Source organism: Mus pahari, chromosome 8, assembly GCF_900095145.1.
Source record: "Mus pahari chromosome 8, PAHARI_EIJ_v1.1, whole genome shotgun sequence".
In the NCBI taxonomy this organism is placed as follows: Eukaryota; Metazoa; Chordata; class Mammalia; order Rodentia; family Muridae; genus Mus; species Mus pahari.
The window spans coordinates 55771086-55786962 of record NC_034597.1 but is presented as its reverse complement, the minus strand read 5'-3'; the positions used below and the strand labels follow the sequence as shown (position 1 = coordinate 55786962).

The following is a 15877-nucleotide window of genomic DNA, read 5'->3' as shown; positions in this document are numbered from 1 at the left end:
TCTTGACACCACAAGACCCCACTCAGTTGTGCCTGTCTCACCGCTAACCTACAAACAGTGCTTTCTACATATGTGACAGAGGTCCACACAGGGCCACATCTCCATCTGCATACAAATAGATAATGAGACAACTTTTTTTTTTTTTTTTTTTTTTTTGGTTTTTCGAGACAGGGTTTCTCTGTATAGCTCTGGCTGTCCTGGAACTCACTCTGTAGACAAGGCTGGCCTGGAACTCAGAAATCCGCCTGCCTCTGCCTCCCGAGTGCTGGGATTAAAGGCCTGCGCCACCAGGCCCGGCTATGAGACAACTTTGTATCTCCAACTTATGAGGATGATTCAGGGCAAATGAGCCCTGCCCACTGGAGTTATATTCCAGAGGGAGATGGTCAACAAACAAAAACCTAGAAATTCCCTGGAAAAAGGCATGTGTCTCCATGGGGGTTAGTTTGCTCTTTTTATTTGGCTCATAGAGAGGGCTGGGATGCACTTAGCTGTGCTTCCACTGAGTGGCCTCCATGACAGCACGGCTCTAAACCAAAGCCGGAGAAACAGAGTGGCTCCCAGCACTGGAAGAAGAGGTAGACTGAAACTGAATGGCATGTGCTGGTGTGTTCATGGGATAAAATGAGAGTGGAATGTCTTAGAATGGCACAGAGCTGGCAGGCAGCACACACAGACTAAAGGAGGGCGCTCACTGCTGGAGGGTGCTATAAGCCACAACAGGAGTGCAGACTTTGGTTTCATTTCCAGCTGCCTCATATGAACAGTTTAAAAACAGAATGAAGTGAGCTACCCAGGGGAAGAAACTTGTTAAATGTGGATAAATATAGAGGGCCAAGAAGGTACCTGGACACCCAGCCTAGGACAGGCCACCAAGAAGGACTTGCTGTTGGTGATACAAGGCTTATGGTTTTCTGCAGATGAGGACAGAGACTGCAACCTTGAGGATAGGGAGGTATCTGCCCCAGGGAGATGTTTTCACAAATCACTGTTAATGTTTTAGCTGCACAACAAGGCACGGTTATATTTTCATACATTTCTTGTCACCTGGACATGACAGACTGCCTCTCTGTTCCCATTAGGTCTGTCTCTAACAGGCTGCTGTTCCTCTCGCTATCATGAGCTCTCCATGCAGCCAGGGCTTGGACTTGCTCACTGAGAACTGAAAAGAAAAGCTGCTTGTCTTCAACATGACTCCTCCCCTTCCATCTAGACAGAACTGCCTGCAGTGAAGAGCAGCTGGAACTGTGGTCATCAAGCTCCATGTAATGTCACCATAGTGCTTACAGAAGGCAGAAGACATGGTGGCTGTCCCATGTGGGCTTTGGGTCACCAGGGCAGATTGGGAAGGGCAATTTCTTTACATATACTTTAGTAATGCAGATAGACTCACACATCATACTTGATGAAACAAAGACCAGTTTAAAGCAGCATAGTGTGCACAGTAATGAGCCCCTGGGAAAGTCAGCTTTGCCTGCCTGAGCCCTCCATTCACAGACACATCTCAATAATGTCAAATGACCTTTGACCTGCCTAGCCACATGTACTTTAAAACATTTTCAAAATTGCTGTGTTTCACTTTGCCATCTGCGCTGTGTACTGATGTGCAAGTTGGTATCACACTGGGCAGGAAGCTCTCTCTACATACAGAATAGCTTATTGACGCCAACACAATCTCTTCTGAAGATGCCTTCATACAAATCCTTAAGAATCGCTCTGCCTCTGACCTACATTCCTGACACAGGGACATTTGAAATATGGAGGAGCTAGTGTTAAGACCCACTTCAACAGCTGCACCTGCATGGTTTGCGTTTCTGAATGAGTAGAAATAAATCTCATTTAACATTCTCTGTTGAGATAAAGCCTCCATGACTACATACTGCATCTCCAAGTAAGTTCCTTTCACCACTGTATAAAAGAAGCTTCCTGGTTGTTGGGAAATCCTAGAACATTTTCTCTAACGCTCCATTGCTACGCAAAGTGTTTTAAACAGGAGGAAGACAAGTGACTACTTTGAGTCAAAGAACTGATTGTCCACTGGATGTTTGGGGTAGGGGTGAATTATGATTCAAGATTGTTTGAAAAGTGAAATCAAGAATTAAAAATAGAATTACATTTTCTACTTGGCAACACAAACAACACTAAGTGCACCTTCATAAATTTGACAGTTGTTGTACTAAGTGATAGCACCATGAATCACATTAGTAGCAGACTTGGCAGTTTTTGTTTTAGAGCAGAAAGAATGGGGTGTCAATATGTGCTAACAGCTGTTATCTGAAAAGAGGGGAAGAGGCATTATGACAGGCTCTGCCAGGGTCAGAAGCTGCATTAATGCCCTCACGGGTCTTTTCTTCTACCTCCAGCTTCAGAACCACAACACAGTGCCAGCAACAGCTCAGGGAAACATTCACTGTGGCTTCCTCACCTGGTGTGCAAGGGGAGATGAGTGTCTCCCCCTTCTGTCATCCCGAACAGGGAAGAGAGACTTCAGCAGCTTTGGCATCTGTGGCACCAGGGACTTCACTGGATTCAAGTAAGAGGCTGCCACGCCTCCCAGTCCTATAGGAGTGAAGTGAAAACAATGGCACATGACATTTGCTCTGCATTTGCTAAGAGTCACTTGTAAGCAAATCCCACAGTATAAACTACTGCAGGCATCTCTAAAATCATTAGTAAGAAAAGATTACCACAGCCGGCATCTATCAATTTAAACAGCAGTAACTAAAGCAACCATGATGCTCTCTTGTGCATGGCTCCTGTCGGTGTTGAGGGTGACATACCCTCACTCCACGTCAATACCTAACGCAAGGACTACCTTCTGCTCTAGAGCAAGGAGAACTCTGTTTTGGGGTGTGCTTGGTTCTTCGTGCTCACTTGCTTGTGGTGTTTTGAAGGTTTGTTTTCAAGACAGGGTCTCACTACAAACACCAAGCTGGCCTTGAACTCACAGGGATCCTCCAGCTCTACCTCCCCAGTGCTAGGATGGAATATGTGCACCTCACACCTCACTATGAATCTTGACAAGAACAGAGTAGATACTGTAACATTTGTAAAAATAAACAATAACCTATACAATACCAAAAACTTTTTGGAAACTAGGAGTTAGGAAGCAGTCTGATGAGGAACACAAAAGTCGAGATCACTCCACACTAAAGAAACCTTGAGTCATAATTCAAAATCTTCTCCACAAAGAAAATGCCAGCTTCAGACAGCATCACTAATCACAGTAATCCTGTCAAACATTTAAGGAGTGTGTATTACCAATCACACAGAATCCCAGGCAAAAAGATAGGAGAATAGCTTTCCAAAGCACTGTATGAGGTCAACACAATCTTGATAGCAAAACTTAACAGATAGCAGAATGTAAAAGCTGAAAGTCATCATGGACCACATATAGACATAAGTATTAACAAACAATCTGAGCATTAAGAAGACAAGAGAGTCACAGGGTAATTTATCAGAGGAATACAGGGTAAAGTCACCACCCTTCCAATCCAATGACACCCAACATGCTAAGAAAAGGTGACATTCTGATGGACATGAATAGTCTGTGTGTGGACCTAGCAGGACATCCTGACTGAACCTTTTTCTGAAAGATACTCAAATTTCATGGCAGTGATTGGCAGATAAAAAAACTTACCAGGATCAGGAGACTGGTTATTTTGGGACGAAACAGAGAGAGCTGGAGGGCCTGGAGCTATTCCTCTGGAAACTAGTGTTTGGGACACATCCTGCTGACTTTCCCACCGGCCCTATTAAGCACAGGGACAAAAGTAAGTCATCTTGTTTCAAATTAAGAAGTACATTTAAAAAAAAATTATACAATACTGCAGAAAAAGCCTACTAGCATTACTAGAGCGCTATTCTGTGGGATGGAAGTCTGACTGTATCATTCCTTCTTAAGCTTGCCATGTGCTCACGGGGCTGAGTCCCCTCACAGACGAATGTTCACTGCAGGTTCCTCTCCACTTTACAACCTGTGACTGACAACCAGTCATCCCCAAATCTACTGCATCCTGCCACCTCCTCAACACAGACTCCTTTAGAAATAAATGCCCTCAAATTCTGCCCCGGCTCCTGCGGCTGGAGATGACACCCTCACTCCTATGCCTCAACTGCAGCCCAAGAATGGGGTGGGGCCTCCTCTTCCCACAGTTCTGGGAAGTAGATCTTAAGCTCTCTTTCGTTCTGTGATAACTCAGGTCTTTCTCACTGAGGTTAAGTAACAGTTTTAATATTAGTTTAACTGAGCGTGCTACAGACAAAGGACCCAGGGTTAACTAGGATGTCCTGAGGGCTGCTGAGAAGCAGGGTGGAAATGTGAGTCCTGGAAGGCTCAACACAGGGGATAGCCCACAGCATCCTACATGGAGTAGAAATCCATCTGCTTTAGCGGCAGCTGAAGGACTGATCATAAAATCAATAAGCTCTAAGTGATCTGATCGTGTTCACCACAGAGAACTCACTCAGCACTTGATGGCATTAAAACAAAACAAAACAAAAAACACTGATGCTCTCTCTGAGCAGTCATTAGGAAACAGACAGAAAACAGACTCCAGGCACATGATCAGGGCAAAAGACACTCCGCTCCCACTGGGCATCTACACCCCTACGGATAACACACTTCCTAACAGACTGCAGTCTTCTGTTAAGTTTTATTGTTAATTTTTACATTCTAACTTAATTATCCTTCTTGGGATGCTGCCCACTTTAGGTTCCTTGGGGTGTCATGTCAGTATCTGAACACCAAGGTCAGGAGTTTCAAGAGTCTCAGTGGAAGAGATGTTGAGATCTCTGTTCATGATATCAAGTTCATACAAGGTTGTTCTGAAGACAACTTACTTCATTATAGAGTAAATTTATTCTAATATCTTAGGCTCTCTTGTCTGGCAGCTGACACAACCACATGTGTATCTTAGGAAACTAAGAGGCTACATTGCACTTAGCATCCAAGCTGTGTGACTCAGAGTGGTCCAATAACAACTGAAGGAGGTGTCCCTTCCCTGGGGCACAATCAGGACTCTCCTGGCACCCAGTTCACAATGTCCCATGGAGGCTGAACAAGAGCAGTGGCTCTTCCTGCCTCACACCCCAAGACTCTAGAGTATAAATAAATGACAGATCCAGACAACACCCAGACACAGCCTAAGCACACTGCAGGCCTATGAGCTAATGGCACATAGAGAGACCATCATAGCACCCAACACAGGTCCCTGTAGTTAGAGCAGACAAGGACCCTCACAGTCACTTGTTCCCAGCCTCACTGCCCAGAGTCAGGATCCTGGCAGATCTGGCTCTGCTTCCTAGGGACAGATCTGAGGAAGAGCAAGGTGGGCCCCCCTTTCTGCCAGCCCCTAGAGATGCACAGAAACCTCCTTCCATGTGGTTCTCTTCCTCCTGCACAACTCACCAGAGAATGGAGCATCCAGGGCAGGGCTGCCCATGGTTGTGTGCCCCCTAACCCCTGTCCCTGGCTGGACAGGACAAGTGCTGACTTTGTAATAAACTGGACCTGCCTGGCTATGCTAGTTTCTCCCTTTACTGAAATGCTGGGGGAGAAAACAGAACGAAAAACAAAACAAAGCAAAGTACAGTTAAATGTACTTCAAAGGGAGTGAACTTGAGACTGTGGGTGGAGGGGACTTTGAGATTTTTTTGCTCTGGAGTTTTCTGAGCTTTCTCAGACAGCTCAGACCTGAAGGAGAAAAGGCATGGCACCTCCTTCCATCTGCCATAGTCACGCACACCTGGCACCACATGGCACTTCCCAATGACTGACTAGTCTACTCCAAATGTCTGCTTCCTTGTGAGCTTAAGATTCAGCCATGAAGATACTGGGAAATTGGATCCACACACTGAGACTAGTTGTTCTAAGAGGCAGAACTCAAAAAAATAAAAATAAAAATAAAATAAAATTAAAAAAAAAAAAACTTCCAAGATTTTAGGAAGGGCCCCAGACTCAGAGGCATAGCCAATCCAGCAGGTCTAGGAGGTCCCTGCACGCTCCCTGTCCACAAGCCATCCTCCCGTCAGCCCCCACTCTTCCACCAAATATAATTTTTTTGGCTTTTTGTAAAAGACTTTGACTTTGATCAGGAAAGTGACAAAACAGTAAATAAGAAGATGTGCCCATGCCATTTCCAGCCCACAGGCAGCTCTGATGCAGCTGAAGAGTGAGTGACTCATGCTTAGCATCTCTGGAAGCAAAGCTGAGCTGATGGCAGTTCCAGGAAGCTGTGTTAGCTCCACCCTGCCCAAGACACCAGCTGACTTGAACTCTGCCAAGAGTTTCTGAGGAAGGCTGGGAATATACCTCAGTTGTAGAGCCCTTCCTTGGCATGCATGAGGTCTCAAAAAGCATCCAACAACAAAACCACTTCAGAGGACAACAGCACTGCTTTACTAACTTAATACAAATGCCATCTTGAAAGTGGCTTTAGGTACGAAAACAGACTTGTTGACAGCTGTCCTTGTATTACAGAAGGTCTCAATACATCGCCAGCTTTGCAGTGCCAAGGCCAGCAACAAACTGAAATTAATTCTGCATGGGATACCCACACGTAGACAGTCATAAAGAATCTGTTTTCATTGCATCTATTTAAAATGTCTCTAAAACAGAGGCAAAGCATCCCGTAACTGTAAGTAAAAACACCACTTCAATATGGTCACATCTTATATTTTTAATTGGAAGACTTTTTGTGAGGATTTCCTTTAGCCTCTAAGGGGATGGCAATAATCAAGCTCTTTAATTAATTACTTTGCCAACTTAATTTTGGTGAAGCAATTCTGATTTTAACATGGGAAGAGTAAATTAGAAATAATGTGTGTGTGCACGTGCGCACACAGACACACGCACATGCACGAGCATGAGCGCACACATACACTCCGCTAACTGAATTCAACAAGTTCTCATAACCCCATCAACCCCAGTTCAATCAGCCTCTTCCCCTCTTGCCTTCTTAACACCTCCTTAATGCCACTTGCTCCCAAGAATGAAATCTATTCTCATGACAAGAGAGCACAACAGGGGAAGGGAGACTGAGGCTGGCTCACGGGCTCTTCTTTGACAAACCATCATGCTCTGGCTAGCCTGTGGTGTCTGGGATAAAACACTTCACACTCTAGCCTACAGCACTCATCTACAGCAGAACCAACAACATTATCTGTAACAGAGCTGAGAGCAGCAAACGGAGTAAGAGAAAACTAGAGCTAACCCCCTGAATGCCTGCAAGACAGACATAATTAACATGAGGATAATTTTTGATGATTTCAAAATATATTTTCTAGCACTTTTAGCATCACCAAATCTGGATTGAGATCTGTATGACTAACTCCCTGACCATTAACTGCTTTCTTGTAGAGAAATCAAGACGGAGCATTTCTGCCCAAGTGCCTGTGTGTGTGCATGTGCATGTGTATAGTAGTACTGTGGTTATAGCATGGTGTGCAGTTGGTTTCCTCTGCCACCATCAGGATGACCCTGTGAAACCCTGTGATACCCTAGTACCTGTGCCAAGTCACTGTAAGCACAGCTGTGGTTAAAAGTCTGACAGGTCCTCTGACCTTTTAAACACTGTCTATCTTAAGAACTCTCCTATACATGTTCATAACCCATTTTGGGGGGAGGGGTTGGGGGGTTCGAGACAGGGTTTCTCTGTATAGCCCTGGTTGTCCTGGAACTCACGCTGTACACCAGGTTGGCCTCGAACTCAGAAATCTGCCTGCCTCTGCCTCCCAAGTGCTGGGATTAAAGGCATGCGCCACCACGCCAGGCTGTTTATAACCCATTTTATACATTCGAAATGATACAGGCAATGTCCTTAACAGCCTACAGGAATGATTCTGAGGGAAATAGGATTCTTTTCTCACTAGTGAGAAGATTTGACATAAAACATTCATGTGCTGATAATCTTTTACAGTGTTTTGTTTTAGGCCCCCAGCACAGGAAAATGGGGAGCTATTTTGTGGTCTTTTTTCCATTCATGTGGTCTGTTAATATTCTTGTCTGCTGCCATCTGCCTGACCTACCACAGGCATCTGTGACAGAGCAGGTCTCTTCTTGACCCAGGGGCAAAAGCAACAGCCTAAGGTGGTACTCACAGGCTGCTTACAGCTAGATTCATAGGAAGATGCAAAGATGTCTCCATGGTAGAACTGACAACCATGAAAATCAGGCTACCTAAAGCCACAGCATTGGGGAGGGGTATGGGAGAGGGGTGGGGACAGAGGAGGGGGTAGGTGTCAAAGTCTGAGCACTGTAAACTGTACCAAGCCCCAAGCTCTCTGTAGCCTATAGGAAAGACTAAAAAGACCAAGTCACCAAGACAGAACCATCCATCATACAAGCCAAATCTAAGCAGCTGGAAACAACAGCACCGTTTTCTCCAAGTTATTCAGGTACCCCAAGAAATCCAGAAGAGAAAAGAGAAGCTGCCAGGCCAGTAACAAAAACATGTGATGTTTCTTCCACCTCAAGCAAGACAGCAAACACAGACTCAAAACATGTGATGTTCCTCCACCTTAAGCAAGACAGCAAACACAGACTGCAAGAGACTCAGTCTCATCTCTCCCAGTGCTCAGCAGACACATATACATACTGCCCCAGCCAGACTTGCTCCTCCCACAGCCTGCTTCTCAGTAATCTACTCTGTCACAAAGCCTGAATGGCACCTAGCCCTCTCCTCCTCCACACATTTCTTCTTGCCCACAGGATCCCAGAATCCATCACTTTGATGTAACTGACTATTCCTTCCCAAGGACATCTCTTTTCCCCTCCATAGTCTTTCTGATCCAAATAAGCTTTCCCCTTCACACTGATAGCTGCATATAGCACTCTGGAGTACTCTATACACCACAGCCGCAAGAAGATGGCTGGGGCTCAGCTAGACCACTCAGTTAAGATAGTCCATCCCAAGCCTGACACACACATGCACACGCACATCAAGACCTCAGCATACAATGACTCAGGAATCCTAAATAAGGTCCCTCCTCCCTGGGCTTCACCCCACTCTGCTGAGGACAAGACTATTCACCCTGTGACTGTGGTCACACAGGGGTTTCTATCCAAAAATGTAAACTCCAGCTCTTCACTTGCCCATGTGCACATGGGTCACCCTTGGGGTTGCACACATGGCCACTACCTCATGGCAACCCTTTCAGGATACATGGAGTGCAGGTGTATGCTCCTCATGTGTGGTTCTTACTCCGTCTGCCTCAGCCTGGAGTGCATCTATATCCCTCCCTACAGCCGCAGAGGAAGCATGTCATGGGCTCAATTTTACGATAAGGAAAGTATGAGGAAACAGAAAAGTAAAAACTTAGCCACTTCTTACATGGAAGTGAGGATCTGAGTTAAATGCCCCTCTCCCAAACACACGATGTCAGGCCTTTTCTTCCCTATTACATATATTTCCCGTAATAACTCCTATTATCGCACTTAAAAAACATCACACAATCAAGTTCCCAGAAGCTCTGCTTCCTTCTATTGTACTGAAGCAAGAACTAAACCACAGCATCTGTCCAAGCCCGTGTCCATCACTCACTCACTGAGCTCCACCTTGTCTGTGCGCACATGTGCACTTGTGTGACTTCACTCACTGAGCTCCACCTTGTCTGTGCGCACATGTGCACTTGTGTGACTTCACTCACTGAGCTCCACCTTGTCTGTGCGTACATGTGCACTTGTGTGACTTCACGTGTGGGTATGGTTATGTTTTCAGGCATGGGAACAGCATGAGTTTAAAATGAGTCCTAGGTATTTTAACTTCATTGTTTCTTACATTTCCATATAGAAAATGTCAAACACAAATACAGAATAATTAGCAAGAATAGAAATAGCCTCATGAACACTATTTGGCCTTAACAATTATTATCAATCAGCCAACCTCTATTTCCCTACATACCCCTGAGTCATTCTGAACAACTCCCTGACATCACACTGCCACTATGACAATGCAGACTCCTAGTGTACTCTAGGGTCATCCTGTCAGCACAGCACCAACACTTAGCCAGGCACCTCAGAGTGACAAAAACAAACTGTGAGGGGTAACACCCAGATCAGGCAACTACAAAAAGTGCTGGCCTTTTTAAGCAAACAATAGTGCATTTCTATTTGCATAAAGCTGTTACTGGGATTTATATGTTTTCTTTTTTTTTTTTAAAGATTTATTTATTTATTATATGTAAGTACACTGTAGCTGTCTTCAGATACACCAGAAGAGGGAGGAGTCAAATCTCTGTTGCGGATGGTTGTGAGCCACCATGTGGTTGCTGGAATTTGAACTCAGGACCTTCGGAAGAGCAGTCAGGTGCTCTTACCGGCTGAGCCATCTCACCAGCCCTTTCTTTTTTCTAATAAATAATAATAATTATAAATATTTTTATTTCTTGTTAGGTTTTATATCATTATATCATAGCTTTCCTATTATAAATACAATTTGAAGTTTCTTCTTCATAAGTAAATGGAATATTATAAGGAGAAAGATAATTTTTAGCAAAACCTAACTTTTTAATTCTAATAAGACGGTTACTCAGCTATTAAAAACAATGAATTTATGAAATTCCTTGGCAAATGGATGGATCTGGAGGCTATCATCCTGAGTGAGGTAACCCAATCACAAAAGAAGTCACTTGATATGCACTCAATGATAAGTGGATATTAGCCCAGAAACTTAGAATACCCAAGATACAATTTGTAAAACTCATGAAACTCAAGAAGAGCAAAGACCAAAATGTGGACACTTTGCCCCTTCTTAGATTTGGGAACTAAACGCCCATGGAAAGAGTTACAGAGACAAAGTTTGGAGCTGAGACAAAAGGATGGATCATCCAGAAACTGCCCCACCCAGGGGTCCATCCCATAATCAGCCACCAAACACAGACACTAATGCATAAGCCAGCAAGAGTTTGCTGAAGGGACCCTGATATAGTTGTCTCTTGTGAGGTTATTCCAGTAGTGCCTGGCAAACACACAAGTGGATGCTCACAATCAGGTATCGGATAGAACACAGGGCCCCCAGTAGAGGAGCTAGAGAAAGTACCCAAGGAGCTGAGGGGGTCTGCAACCCTATAGGAGGAACAACAATATGAACTAACCAGTACCCCCCAGAGCTCATGTCTCTAGCTGCATATGTAGCAGAAGATGGCCTAGTTATTGGGAAGAGAGGCCCTTGGTCTTGCAAACTTTATATGCCCCAATACAGGGGAACACCAGGGCCAAGAAGTGGGAGTGGGTGGGTAAGGGAGCAGAGCAGGGGAGAGTATCTGGGACTTTGGGGATAGCATTTGAAATGTAAATGAAGTAAATACCTAATAAAAAATATTGGAAAAAAAAAAAAAGAGGGTGTTAGTGGATGTCAACGGCAGGATCAGAAAAACCAATGTGGAACTCTGTCCAATAAATGTTGCAAATCCAAGGTGTGTATGAAGGGTTTAGACATATACAAGTACAGAGGTTTGAGAAGATGAAAGAGGCATGGAGCTAAGTGTCAACTCACCTTGTTGCTGCCTAGACTGTGGGATGGGCTAAGCTCCTGCCGGCTTCCTGACAACTGGGAAGAGATAAAAGAGGATTAATGTAAAAGCAGGAGAGCATCAAGAGCAAGCCTGCTTTGAAAATCAAATCAAGCAGGGCCTGAGTGCCTGTGCCTCTAATCTCAGCATTTGGGAGGCAGAGGCAGGAGAATCACAGTGAGTCTGAGGTTATCCTGTTTCCCAGTAAGAGAGACACAGTGAGACAAAATCATAACCAAACAAACCAACCAACCAAGACCAATACTGCAGACCAGTGCATCTCTGGGATGGGAAAAACCATTGAGCAGTTTCCAACCACTTCCCATGGGTAGTTTCCCTAGGCTTTCGTTTCCACTATACACCGGGGTGACACCTCACTGGGCCTGAACAGAAAACATTTCACTCCTTTAATGTCACTGGATCCTGCCATGGCCTGAGCCTTTTGTCTAAGAATAAACTATTTAGATTACTGTTGAGGCTTGTGTAAGAAGAACAGCAAACAGCTTTAGAACTCATGGAATGAGGCCCACTGGTCAGTACCTCCTAATCCTGTGAGTTGAATGAAAACTCTAAGGGAGTTTCCAGCCCCTCCTGGGCAGTGTTGTTGCTCCTTACAATAACAGTGATTGATCTTTGCCAGCACTGCTGCTGCAGCAGATTAATGATTCAACCACCACCCCCAGAAAGAACTTAAAGATGGAGATTGTTAGTGCTATCCATCACCCCTAGAAAGAATCTGGAGATGTAGACTGTTAGAAAAGTTAGGTTAAGATGTGTTTGCTAGTGGCTTTGATGCAGAAAATCTTGGGGGACAATTTAAAGTCCAGAAAGTCAGTCATACCCTCAATAGTTGAGCTGGGATTTTTTGAGGTCAGGGAACAAGAACAACGGCAGCCCAGCTAACACAGATGACTGCCTTTCTTGCCGAGGCTGGGCTGGCGATCAAGGTGATGATTCTTTTCTTGTACCCATTTTTTTGCCCTCAGCTTCCTGATATGATTTGATAAAAACTTGTTAGTTGGTAGGAGTGCACCCTGATGATTTAAAGTAGTAGTGACTGATTGATTTTTTACATTAAAGTTTAGATTTGTGATTCTTTTAAAAAATTTTATGATTGCTTTTTAAGATAAATAATAAAACGATTGATCCCTTCTCTGTAACTACAAACTGCAGCCTGCCAGTAAGAGAAACTGGCCAAGAAATATCTTGCTTGCTTACATTTTGTTAATCTATAACAAGTTGCTTAGATACGACTGTATGTGGGTTCTTGGGAATAATTTGTTTTTTTTATCTGTATTACGTGAAACATTTAATCATGTAAAGGCATTAGGGAACATACAATTTTTTTACTCATTGTAATCATTCACTTAAAGAAAACTAGAATATAGCCACACCGTCATTTTTGCACTGCGTGAGCGATTCTGCTTTGCTTTATCCACCAAGTAAGACATTGTGAGAGTGTGTGCAAGTGTATGTGTAACTATGTGTGTGTGTGTGTGTGTGTGTGTGTGTGTGTGTGTGATATTTCCCCCCTTTTTCTCCAGCCCCAGAGACTTTTTCCCCCACCCCGGAGAATTAAGTTTTACTCCCTCAGAGTAAAGTCTGCTTAGTGATTAATCACGAACTCCATGCCCCTTCTCAGTGATCTGTTGAAGGTGGCCTTAGGCAGATTATAGTACCCCGGATACCAAATCTCTGCATTTGCCAGTATGTTAATAACTTTCTGAAGGGACCTGGAACTAGTAGCATTTTTACATGCCTGAGAGTGGCCCCGCACTTCAGGTCTGCGGTGGGCAGACATTTCCTTCTGCACCCACAGGCTCTCCAGGGAGAAACCTGCCCTGCCTGTCACTCATACAGGTTTGAGGCAGCTGCTCGATCCTACAAAATGGAGCGGCTGAGGGCAAGCACGCACCTACTCTCCATACCCACATCTTCACAGAAATAAGGAGCAGATAAAGAGGTGCTGGCTCATTTTTTGTCAATAATTATCTCCATGTTCAATATGCACATAAACTGTATATAAATCAATACCTCTTAGCCACAGTTATATAAAATACATATAACCTGTTTTACTCGTTTATACTACCCTAAATGGCCTTCACGTGATTGGTCTGCAAACATATACCAAACTTCCTAATTTAAAAATAATTAAAACCCAGAAAACTATTTCCTTGCTCTGGGCAGCAAAGCTGGGGTTTAAGCTCCACACACATTTGTGACCTCCCATCCTGTACTGGGCAGGTGGTTTCGACAAATAAGCAATGTGTGCCTGTGACACTCAAGCAAGCATCCTGGGTCTAACAGGGGCACAGCCGTGACCAGAGGAAGTAGAAGGAAAGGCATCCCGATGAGCAGTCAGGAAGGAGGGTGCAGACCTTTCTAGAGCAGCGGCAGGAGAGACTCACTCTGTTCATGCTGGGGGAGCTGATACTCCTCCGGCTCAGCTTCCCCTTCCCCGTCAGCTGCTCCTTCACGGCCACTTCCTGGGAATTGGAAAACACACCAAGGAGAGGTCCATATGAGAGATGCATTCCAGCACGCACGGTTCAAGGTTTGCCACATTCTAAATACCAGCCATGACTTGACAAACAGAATGACCCCATTGCACTCAGTGGCTTTTGTGAGAGTAAATTCTTCAAACCAGACTCCAGAAAGTCAAGTATAGAGGCCAGATGGGACTCGACCATAGCACTGCTGACCACTCACCTGACGCAGGCGATCTAAAGTCAGGAGGTTTTCCACGGCCAGCACACTCCTCAAGTACTTCTCAATATAGGCCTCAGAGTCAGCAGAAGCAGGGTTTTCCACGTTAGCTGCCATCCTTGCCAGTGTCTCTCGCTCCTCCACTCCCTGGGCATCCTGAAGAACAAAATGATGCACAGAAAAAAAAAAAAAAAAGGCTGAAAAAGGAAGTATTACAGATACTTTACACACAGGCACACATACACACATTCATCCTGAACTAAAGGATGCATGTTAAAACTACATTGAAGACATCATTACAGATGCGCCTCATAAACACACATGCTCACACACATACATGCTCACACACATTGATACATGCACAGTCACACATATACACACACATATGCAGGACTCTGAATTGACAAATTTCAATGGAACCCCAAGTTCCACTTTAAAATCAGCTTTTAGAACTCAAAATGCACTCTCTCCCAGAAATCATGACCCATCATTAGGCAGCAACTTAACCTGGAAAGCAGGCTCAACAGCAGCTTTCACAGAAATTCAACAGTTGTACCCACTTCACAAACATTCACTACCAATTACCACCTGGAAAGGATTCTGCAGGTGATCTGGAAATCCACCTACAGAGACAGTGGAAATACCATTGTGACAACAGTGCAAGATGGTGCCACCCCTGTGAGCTGGGTCAACCCACTAGACAAAGTGGAGACCTAACATTCCCAATATCCACATGAGATGCCGATGCAGTGTGGAGAAGGGAGTGGAAGCCGGCAAGGCCCTAGCTGACGCTCAGATTGCTGAGCTTCTAACACGGCCTGAGTCCTCCCTGGGCAGCAGCAGTGGCCAAAGGCTCTGGAGAACAGAGGTGAATCCCCACCCTGTTCTACTAACTGAGTTGCCCATTCTCATAAATGGACAACTTATGGGTCAGGAGGGAATGAAGAAACAATGTTTGCTAACTCTGGAAGCCTAGCTAATTACCAGCCATCCAGTCACACAAGGGTGCTTAGTCTTAAGCTGATTCCCCTACAGTCCTTCCCTTTTTACTCTTAGAAAGAACAATGCACGAAGCACAGAGTAATCTTTTCTAGTCCAAGATCTCATAATTAGTCAATGCTGCAAACAGCTTCCTTGATGACTGGTTGGGATAGCTGAGAATGCATGGAGGGCCCTGTACAGGCGATACAGGGGTGCTACCAGTTACACTCAGCCTTTGGCTCTGGGGCTGGGCAGGAGCTTGTTGTTTATGATAGGGTCTCACTAAGTAATCCAGACGAGCCTCACACACGATCCTCTTACCTCAGTCTTCCAGTTCTAGAATTATAGACACATACCCAAACCTGGCAACAGCCTAATTCTCAAATGGTGAAGAGGCTTCAATTCAAATTAAATACTTAAATAGTTAATGTTTAATATGTAAGACCAACTTTAAAAACCCAGGAAAGAAGAAGTTACCACTGGAAGCTTTTGAAGATAAGAGTTTTGCAATATAATGTAATAAGGCAAGACAATGCAAAGATTCCTCCATCTTGTATTCTTGCTGAGGTCATTTCAAGTTTAACTAGAATTGGATCTCCTTGATGCAGAATCCCATGGAAAATTACCCAATTCTAGGATAGTAACCAAAGGTCAGGATGTCCTAGCTAACTTATCTTAC

General features: G+C 44.5%; 1 protein-coding gene across 2 annotated transcripts in view; it reads right to left on the bottom strand.

The window, feature by feature from the left end:
• Positions 1-15877, bottom strand: part of Kif13b (kinesin family member 13B) — a 161374-nt gene that overhangs the window by 17956 nt on the left and 127541 nt on the right. For both annotated transcript variants that reach the window (XM_021203304.2, XM_029541336.1), the window contains exons 33-37: positions 14221-14373; positions 13920-13997; positions 11496-11549; positions 3641-3752; positions 2426-2559 (exon numbers count right to left, since the gene is read on the bottom strand). In XM_021203304.2, the coding sequence (XP_021058963.1) occupies positions 2426-2559; positions 3641-3752; positions 11496-11549; positions 13920-13997; positions 14221-14373 (531 nt within the window). The remainder of the gene's footprint in view (positions 1-2425; positions 2560-3640; positions 3753-11495; positions 11550-13919; positions 13998-14220; positions 14374-15877) is intronic.